Here is a 9,731-nt window from a genome sequence, read left to right on the forward strand (position 1 = left end):
AGAAAGGGCGTACTTCCATTATTATGCTATTATATTATCATCAGTGGCCTAAAATACTCTCAAAATGAATGATATTTTTTATTGCAATTACTTCTGGGGTAATATAAATATATCATCCATCTAAAGCAGATATTGTGACAGGCCTAATTATTTCTTTGTCCAGTAATGCCTGTTTTTTCTACAAAAACATTTTGTTGAAGCAATACATCTTTTGGGATTGAACAAATGCTCCATATATCCTGACAGATACAGGTGGATGAACAGAGGGAGGGGTTGAGGACTACCTGGACCCTGGAGAACGGCTCGATGACCCTGATGAGGTTCTGCTCCAGCAGGTTGTCGTACAGCAAGGTTAGATGGGTGCTGATGATGGGGTCATCCCTCAGCTCCGCTTTGTACTCTGTTAGTGCCTTGGGTAATTGGGAATAGGACATTTGAATCACGAAAAAAGGCCAAACATGCAGAAAGGCAGACCGATAAAACAGCAGTCTCATTAATAACGTTGTTATTAAACATTGAACTGTGTGTCTGTGTGCTTCACTACAACACACACACACTCACGCACGCGAAAACTCGAGACACAAACCTTCTCTAAGTCTGCCAGCGACCGGTTCTTGCTGGCTTGTGCGACACATTTCAGCGAGTCCGTCTGCAGAAACAGAACATAAACAGGTTCAAAACCCCATCTCAGCCTTTTTAGTCAATCCTAAAACTGCATGTTCCAGGTAATAAAGTCTGGGTCAATGTAAACTAAAAATGAACTCAGAGCAGCGAGCGCTTTTGATTGTTGTTCTACTCATGAGCAGAGAAAAACGCCGTTCTTATTTATTTTATTTATCCTTCATTTAGCGAGGAATGTCCCATTGAGATGCAAGATTTCTTATTCCAGGGAGTCCCGGTCAAGACAGCCAGCAAGTTTGACATAAAATATATTGCACACACTACAATTCTAATACATCAGATGGGAAATGGTAAAATAAGTGAGTCATACCAGCGATATCCATAACACACATTCCGCCTGAGTAAACGGTTATGTAAAACAACAGTACGTGTCTCTCAGGGAAATTTCTGAAAAGGTATTCAAAGAAGGGAGCACTTCTAAGGTTAGGATGTGTTGCAGCTCATTCCATTCACAGGGTGCACAGAAGGACTCAACGCACCCGGCGACATCCTAAAGAGTCCCATTTGAAGGGAAGTCGAGCGCTACAGTCAAAAACTGGAGGTATAAGTAATAGGTTTAGGTAATAGGGAGGGTTGTGATTGCAAATGGTTGAAATTAGAATCCAAAGTTTCTCAGGAATGTTAAAATGCTACCTGTCTGCCAGCGTGCCGCAGAGCTAGCTTGCCACTGATGAGGGCCTGGACATCCTCCGGCCTGAAACAAACAACACGCATCAGAAACAACAGGACAACAACAACATATCCAGGAAGAAGCTTTTAAGACCCAGATCTTCCATCAATAGTAGACGCAAAATGTTTGGACGTGATCGTGGTGGTGACATTTGATTAGTGTGCCACTTACAAGTTGAGCATGATTTTGCAGAGCAGCATGTATTTGAGGGATGTGATGGCCCGGGGGCTGTCGATGGAGTCGTAACCCTCAAAGGCCTCGTAGAAATAGGAGTAAGCCGTCTTCCAGTCCTTCTCCTCCGCTGCGTGAATGATCCCTGGAAACAAACGCACACGTCAGGTCAACAGGAAATAGCAGTTTTCTCCTGCCTGCAGTCGAGCAACAGATCTCTCACAACAGCGTCTGTCCGGCCTCCGCACCTGACTGCATGTCTAAGGCCGCTTGTAGTTTGGGTGGACAGTAGATGGCGTTGGCGGTCGTCCTGGCTGAGGTGAGAGCGGCCCGTGCCTTGGGCAGGTTGCTCAGCCCGTGGTACGTCTTGCTCTCCAGCAGCTGCACCTCCACCAGCAGGGCCTTGTCGTCCATCTTCTTCAGCTCCTGCAGCAACTGGGTGCCTGCGGAAGGGAAGGTTCAGAGTTGACGCAATGCGCTCACTAAATAAATACAATTTAACCGTTATAGAAGAAGAAAAAAAAATCACTCAAGCAAACATCCTTCATTCCCCTTTTATTTCAGTTTTAAACACAAGGTTTATTTTTTTGTTCTAAAGGAACTGAAAAACAACAACTCCAGGAGATTCAACACTCACCAAGTTGTAGTGCCTCCTGGTAGCACTTTGTGTCGAAGTACAGTGAGATGAGACGAGCCTGAGGAGAGGGAAGGGAAAAAAAAAAACTTATTGTTTTGACAACTTGCCCCTTAAAATAACAAATGTATAAAGTTTATGCAGCACAACACTACATGTTTACATGTTGTTTGTAACAACCTGAAGACGAACGTTGCACACACAGGTAGGGGTGCTTATTTTTCAAGGAATGGTTCATTATGAAAGAAAAATGATAAAAAGTGTAGTTTTTTTTCCCCCTACTGTTCTGGTCCCAAATAATTGCCCAAGCAACAGATCAACATCATGCTCACAAAGTTGTGCCTTTAATCAAAAACGCCATTGCACTTTACAACTATTAGCTGGAAAAGTGTGAAATATAAAATATAGCAAGTAATGCTTCAGGACTTCCTTTAGGACATCAATGAGCACTTAGATAGTCTACATCTTTGGGGTAATCCGGGTTCTGTTTGTTCATTGTATTAAGTTCAGCTGCTGATCACACCCGCCGAGGTGGTAAGAGTATCCCAGAAATACATAGATAACTAAAGCAGAACCAGTCGATCCTAATCTTGAGATGGCCCGTCTGTTTGGAGCGACAATGCAACCGCACAATTTCCGGCATCTTGTCGCAGCCACCGGGCTCTTGCGTACAAACGGACGGTTTTCACTCGCCCAAACCAAAGCAGAGCAGCTCCAGAGGCTGAGCAAAACACCACCACCTAAAGTCTCACCTCTAGCCCCTGTCTGAGGAAGGTCCTCTTCTCCGTCTTGGCCCACTCTATGCATTCCAGGCAGAGCTCCACCTCCTGGCCCGTGGCGGCCTCCATGTCCAAGAACAGGTCCAGCAGGGAGCGGACCAGCCGGGCTGCCTTGGCCTTGGAGATGGAGTTGAGGAAGGGGCGCACATATTTCAGCAGACCCCCAAGCTCTGAGGCAAGAGAGTGGGAGGAAGCGAAAGGAGGTACTGCACACGAGTACGAAGGAATAGGAAATGGCTGGTGCAACGCAAAAACAAAAAAAACACTCCCGATTCCAAATAGTATAACTGATTAAAGACAAACCTTCAGCCGTTTAACAACCACTTTCATATTGCAGCAAAGAACATTACAGGCCGCTATCTAGTTACTCAGGACTAGTTGATTCGACGAAGCCATCTTATATCTTACAAGTTTGCAAACGGGGATGATATCGAAGCCTCGAGAGAAGAACAAAACAGTCACTGCAGTAACTGTGTGTTTTTCAGCTTTAGTAACATGACAAACAACTTTTACAGCACATGTTTTACAAGAATCCCCGGATGCACCTCTTGCTGCCCGCAGTCGCAATTTGGTAACATCCTTAGATCACCGTGACACCAAACCCCCAGACACAATTTCCCCCAAAAGAATTCAAGGGACGCTCTCTTAAAACAAAAGTTAAATAAAATACAAACACATTTTATCAGTCTTTTCTTGGCAGCCAATAAAACCAAATGACATGATTGTGTCTAAATTGGACTAACAATGTCAACAACCCCAACAACTACAGAGTCAGGAGTCTTACCCAGTGTGGTTGGGAAAACTGTAGTGACACAGCGTGGCATAACGAAAGCAAGGTGTGTGTTGGTGTGTGTAATTCATGAGCCATCACGTTCCGTTACCTGCAGCCTGTCCCGTCTTGGCCAGCAGCCCGCCCAGCTCCAGGATGCTCTGCTCTTTAACGCGCACCGCCTCCTCATCGCTCTCCTGGATGTCCCGCTTCACTACAACACACACACACACACACACACACACACACGATCTGTATTGACATGAATCACCGTGATGTGCGACCGGTGAAAGACCCGGGGTCGCTCGGGTTGAGTGACAGGAAGCCAAGTGGGTCGCGGAGCTGTCATATTAAACAATAAGCGACAAAGACAGCTAAGCTACATAACTCCGCTTTAATAGTCGACACACAGCGTCGTGCGGCACACGAACACAACCTGTACTGGAGTCCACCGCGGTCCACATTCGTCCCCTCGCCGGCCTGACAAGGCGAGGAACAGCCGCCAACGACGCTAACGGGTCGCGAGCCCGGCGGCCAGCAGGTCCCCGTCAAATGAATGAGTCGGGGAAGCTAACGTTAGCTCGTCCGGCGAAGCTAGCCGGCTAGCCCTCTGTTGCTGCTGACTCACTGCGCAGGCAGCGAGAGAAAGGAGGCTAGCTAACCAGCCGTAGCTGCGCTGCTGCCAGCCGGCTAACCCGGGCTACTCCACGCATGATGGACTGGTGCGCAGCGTCCGTGTTTATGGGGCGCGCGGTTGTTTGTTTCCTCGCTCGTGTCGCGTGATGCCGATTGTATTCACCTATAGAGTGCAAGATATCGATAGAGGCATTCCGGTCCGTTCCAAGAAGAGACTGTGCTCTCTGAAACTCAGCCACTGCCGCGGCTGCCATCTTCCCTCTGCCTGCCTGCCGCTCCGAAGTCCGCTCTGCCTATTTGTTTTCCGGTCAGGTCGTTCAACGCGGTCGGCACAATGCCGCCCCCTAGCGGGGGTGGAGGAGTTCCGCATGCAAAGAATTGCAGGCACGTCCAAAATAAATCTTAAAAAAGATATTTTGGACTTCTGAACCATCTGGTATATTAATGATGACAGATGTGTCCTTTATAGATTGTGAATACGTAGAGTAGTCAATGTTTTATTTTAAGTTAAGCAATTTGCAGGGTTTCCACTAATTAACCCAGCAGTTATTTCCACTCAGGTTGTAATTGTAGATTTCCACCATCCAATAACCACCTGAGAAAGTAGCACAGTATTCCACTACTATATTATTAATAGGTTTAACGACACACATCATTTTAAACCTGATTAACCATAATAATCATGTTTAGACGTTTACCGTTACCCTTATTTCCACAGGTGATGTTCTTTGTCCTTGATGTGTTTTTAAGCATTGCATTTCATACACTTACTTACAATGCTTCATAATTACATGCAGCATGTCAAACGAAGCCCAAGTGGCCAGAAATGTACAGCTGCAACACCATTTGATCAGACAGAAATGTGTGGATGCATTAGAGATTGAGTGGATTGTGTAGCTGCAGATATTTGTGTGAAAGTCACTCTGTGGAGCCAAAACAAATAGTGAAAACTGATATAAATGTTTAAACATAGGTGTTTACTGGGACTGGGACACATTTAAATTGGTAAAGCTACAGGCCAGACTCCAGAAAATGTGTAGCATACAGTAAAATAAAGTAAGACAAAACATTAAACAACAAAAAAAGTTTTTATTTCACAAAACAGAAAAAAAAAAACGATAAAATAAAAATCCAATATCACAAGTTAAGTGACTTATAACAGCCGCGTCTGCTTTCACAGGACAATGGACAGGTAGTCACAAACCTGAAAGCACAAAAAAAAAAAAACTACAGTTAAGTTGTGACAGAACACAATCCATCCGTCACAAGTGATGCTACCGTTATTGTTGTTATTTTCTCCATGAGGGAAACTGGGTCAGTTGACGAGCAGAGAACATATGTGAGCAACATGCCAGCACATGCGAAATAAAAAACAAAAGCAACAAAAAAATAACAACAAGTATTTTTGCGGTGTTACCTTCCTGAAACTTAAGACTTGGCCCTACCTTGCAGCTCATCATGAGGTTGGGAGAGCAGTCCGTGTCGGGAGCTACGGAGAAAACAGGGTTGTGGAGACAGTCCTCCATGTGCTCCGACACCCTGGACTCCAGGAGACTCCTCAGGACATCAGGGGTGACGTTCTGTTTCTGAAGACGGAAAGTCGTAGAACATTGAAAGAGGAAAACGGGCTGATTCTAAGGCAACTTCTGTGATATGCGTCTGTGTTTGTGTGTGTGTGTGTGTTGGTTTTATAGCACAGAGTGTAACAAACAAACACACCTTAGTGTTAATGTACAGTCCACAGGGGCAAGAGATGAAATGGCTGTTGATGTTCAAGTTGTTCCTGTGAGATAGAATGCAAATCAGAAATATGTGTGTTGGTTTCAACCGCCACATAGCATTTGCCAGCAGTGACAGATTTCCATGTTAGCATCGACAACTTATGGAAAAAAGAAGAAAACATTTTGAGATTGGTAGTTGAAAGTATGGGAAAGCACATGCCATTCCTCAGACTCACATGTGGCATATGGGGCAAATAATATACACGTCCGCCATGCCCTCCACGACAGACGATATGTACTGCTGCTCAAACTGCAGGTTCCTCTCGTACTCTTCAATAATAGACATTTCTGTTACACAAAGAAAAGAATACGCAGTCAACAGGTTATCTTTTTATTTTCAGCAGAAGTATCTCAACCCTGCCGCAAGCGTATAATCACTTTGCTCTGTGGTATTTGTTTGAATATCCACAGTCAGGAGTTTGGATTGAAGAACATTTATAATAAACAGGTTGGTTTGAATGATGGAAATGTAGTACCATGAGACACCAGCTCCTGTTGGATTTCTTCCAGTACTGCCAGTTCATCGTACTCCTTCATGACACCAAACATCTGCTTGTGGAAGAAAAGACAGATGCAAGCAGACTTATTTCTTATAACAAATAAATATATATTCATTATTTTTTTTAAAAGGTGCAGTGCAGTCTAAAAAGGGCAGAAGTGAGCTCTCTCTGGGAGCATCTAACAGAGCAAAGAGAAAGAGAGACAGAGACCCAGGAGTACAGTATACCTCGTAAGGGAGACGAAAAGACTAACCGACCTCTGCCATGCCCTCCGGCCCCCACAGCGAGGGCAGCCTCCGGTCCTCGGAGTGCAGGGCGCTCCACTCCTCCTCCATCACCTCCTGGACGATGATGGAGGCCCCGCAGCCGCTCCGCTGCGGGCTCTCCCCCGTCTGCCGATACCTGTCCAGCAGCCTCGTCCGGCTGTTCTTCAGTCTGTCCACACAGCGCTGCGAAAATCGGAAGAAGAGAAAAACAGAACAAAAAAAAGTGTTTTAAACTGGAGAAGGGGCATCCCGACATTCTAGATAGTATATGTACACATGCAGCTAGTATAGTTATGTATGCATACAGCTAGTATAGTTATGTATACATACAGATAGTAACGTTATATGTACACATGCAGCTAATATATGTACACATGCAGCTAGTAGATGTACACATGCAGCTAGTATATGTATACATGCAGCTAGTATAGTTATGTATACATACAGCTAGTAACGTTATATGTACACATGCATGCATCTAGTATATGTACACATGCAGCTAGTACATGTACACATGCAGCTAGTATATGTACACATGCAGCTAGTATATGTACACATGCAGCTAGCATATGTACAGATGCAGCTAGTATATGTACACATGCAGCTAATATATGTACACATGCAGCTAGTATATGTACACATGCAGCTAGTATATGTACACATGCAGCTAGTATATGTACACATGCATCTACTATATGTACACATGCAGCTAGTATATGTATGCATGCAGCTAGTATATGTACACATGCAGCAAGTATATGTACACATGCAGGTAGTATATGTACACATGCAGCTAGTATATGTACACATGCAGCTAGTATATGTACACATACAGCTAGTATATGTACACATGCAGCTAGCATGTTAGTATATGTACACATGCAGCTAGCATGTTAGTATATGTACACATACAGCTAGTATATGTACACATGCAGTTAGTATATGTACACATACAGCTAGTATATGTACACATGCAGCTAGCATGTTAGTATATGTACACATACAGCTAGTATATGTACACATGCAGCTAGTATATGTACACATGCAGCTAGTATATGTACACATACAGCTAGTATATGTACACATGCAGCTAATATATGTACACATACAGCTAGTATATGTACACATGCAGCTAGTATATGTACACACGCAGTTAGTATATGTACACGTGCAGTTAGTATATGTACATATAAAGCTAGTATATGTACCCATACAGCTAACTTAGCTAACTATCTCACAAGTTTCCGTTGGCCAGCTGTGTTTCTCACCTGGCGGTACGTTTCCTTCCATGGCGGAGTGGTTCCTTTATAAAGTGAGCGGTGTCTGTGCAAAGCATCCATCTTTGCTGCCACTACCGAGGGTAAAGTGACATAAATAATAAAAGAAACGATAATGGCTAAAACTGGGGGAGACGTCTAAAACCAAAACATTTCAGCTTTTAAACCCCGTGACCCGGAACCTGATGTGTGCTGCGTTCTTCTTCTTCTTCTTTTTAGGCTTCATGGCGGATGGCATCCAACAAAAGGTGCATTACCGCCACATACTGTATTGGGGTGTGGACCAGAGTTATCTATCCCTTTAAAAAATGTGTAAAAACTAACATATATCCTTCCACTCAATCCTGTTTCTTTCAAATATTGCAGTACCTTTCCAGCCCCCAAGGTTAATGCATCTCTTGATTGCATTTCCTCTACTTCCAGCTTCCTCTTCAGCCTGTCTCACTCAACTATGAATTTCTGGCAATGGCAAATGATATGTTCTACAGTTTCCGCTATATTGCAGTACTCACATAGTCCTCTTGGGTGTTTATTTATTAGTTGCTTGGTTTTGTTCAGCCTACTGTGTCCAATCCTCAGTCTGGTTAATATATTTTCCTCTGGTTATCCTCCCTTTGCTAACTGCCTTCTGAATAGCGTACAGATGTCTTCCTGTGCCTCCCGCGTCCCAACTGTGCTGCCATTCCTTAATAATGTTTCTTTTGATTATTGATTTAGTTTCTGTTTTGCTGAATAAAATGTCTGTCTTGTTCTGACATTCCATTGCTTGCTTTGAATGATACCATAATACCCAAATGATTAAGTCTCGAAGAGTGTTTTGTATATTTCATTGATTAAATCCTGCCTGGTATGAGATGTGAATGATTGTAATGATAATAGTGAACTGGAATCTGAACAGATGATGACCTCTGATCTGAACCTCCCTCACCCACTGCAGTGCTGTTAAAATGGCCAATAACTCAAGTGCACCGACAGATGGTCTGATGATCTTCGTTTGGCTTCATACTGAAAGGATGGAATAGTGACAGCAAAACCGGTTCTACCTGTATTAGGATCTTTACATCCATCTGTGTATGCTGGGGTACATGATAGATATGTTGTCTGTAGTCTATCCTCCACTGCTTCTGCAATATTACCATGTTTCAGTGCTTGAGTTTTGTTAAAATTAAGAAAAATAATTATCAACTGATACTGAGGGAAATAGCCAAGCTCAAATGCAGCGGCATCTCACCCACCTCCACCTGAAGAGCAGACACAGGACTTGTTCTTAAAGCACCACAACAGAGTCTCATAGCTTGGGATTGCACCACTATTGCACCACTGTTTTTCATTGCAGGCCTGCTGCCTCCCCATTCTGACCCTGTAAGACATTCATCACATTTAAAATATTAATAAAAACCTAATATTATTCTAAAAATGTTCACTTGTTCAATCATTTGTCCATACATCTTAATCTGAGTATCCACTCTTCTCTTTCTAGTGAACCAGATTGCTTTAGTTTTCCTTGAATCCCCATGCATAAGACCATCTTTTCTACTTCATTCCTCTTGCACCTTCCCTTTAATAT

At 43.6% G+C, this 9,731-nt stretch overlaps 2 protein-coding genes across 2 annotated transcripts in view; both read right to left on the reverse strand.

The window, feature by feature from the left end:
- Window positions 1–4,625, reverse strand: part of LOC117735523 (26S proteasome non-ATPase regulatory subunit 11A) — a 6,511-nt gene extending 1,886 nt beyond the window's left edge. Inside the window, exons 1-9 of the mRNA XM_034540191.1 lie at window positions 4,504–4,625; window positions 3,817–3,918; window positions 2,909–3,105; window positions 2,160–2,217; window positions 1,771–1,965; window positions 1,523–1,667; window positions 1,315–1,375; window positions 587–649; window positions 285–410 (exon numbers count right to left, since the gene is read on the reverse strand). Coding sequence (XP_034396082.1) covers window positions 285–410; window positions 587–649; window positions 1,315–1,375; window positions 1,523–1,667; window positions 1,771–1,965; window positions 2,160–2,217; window positions 2,909–3,105; window positions 3,817–3,918; window positions 4,504–4,594 — 1,038 coding nt within the window. The 5' untranslated portion in view covers window positions 4,595–4,625. The remainder of the gene's footprint in view (window positions 1–284; window positions 411–586; window positions 650–1,314; window positions 1,376–1,522; window positions 1,668–1,770; window positions 1,966–2,159; window positions 2,218–2,908; window positions 3,106–3,816; window positions 3,919–4,503) is intronic.
- Window positions 4,626–5,411: 786 nt separating this feature from the next.
- Window positions 5,412–8,434, reverse strand: rpain (RPA interacting protein). Its single transcript, XM_034539457.1, has 7 exons — window positions 8,156–8,434; window positions 6,879–7,070; window positions 6,598–6,670; window positions 6,298–6,409; window positions 6,060–6,123; window positions 5,786–5,926; window positions 5,412–5,544 (listed from the first exon to the last, which is right to left on the reverse strand). Exons 1-7 carry the CDS (start codon window positions 8,225–8,227, stop codon window positions 5,515–5,517), a joined length of 684 nt encoding a protein of 227 aa, XP_034395348.1. The 5' UTR covers window positions 8,228–8,434; the 3' UTR covers window positions 5,412–5,514.
- Between the last annotated feature and the right edge of the window lie 1,297 nt (window positions 8,435–9,731).

This window comes from Cyclopterus lumpus, chromosome 8 (assembly GCF_009769545.1).
Source record: "Cyclopterus lumpus isolate fCycLum1 chromosome 8, fCycLum1.pri, whole genome shotgun sequence".
NCBI classification, from domain to species: domain Eukaryota; kingdom Metazoa; phylum Chordata; class Actinopteri; order Perciformes; family Cyclopteridae; genus Cyclopterus; species Cyclopterus lumpus.

Bases quoted from the DNA above. Each gene is read 5' to 3' on its own strand.
- rpain (XM_034539457.1), bottom strand. From the start codon at position 8,227: ATGGATGCTTTGCACAGACACCGCTCACTTTATAAAGGAACCACTCCG. The intron at 6,410-6,597 runs GTACTACATTTC...TTTGTGTAACAG, and splicing joins ACAGGAGCTGGTGTCTCATG to AAATGTCTATTATTGAAGAG. The intron at 5,927-6,059 runs GTGTGTTTGTTT...TTCCGTCTTCAG, and splicing joins GACTGTACATTAACACTAAG to AAACAGAACGTCACCCCTGA.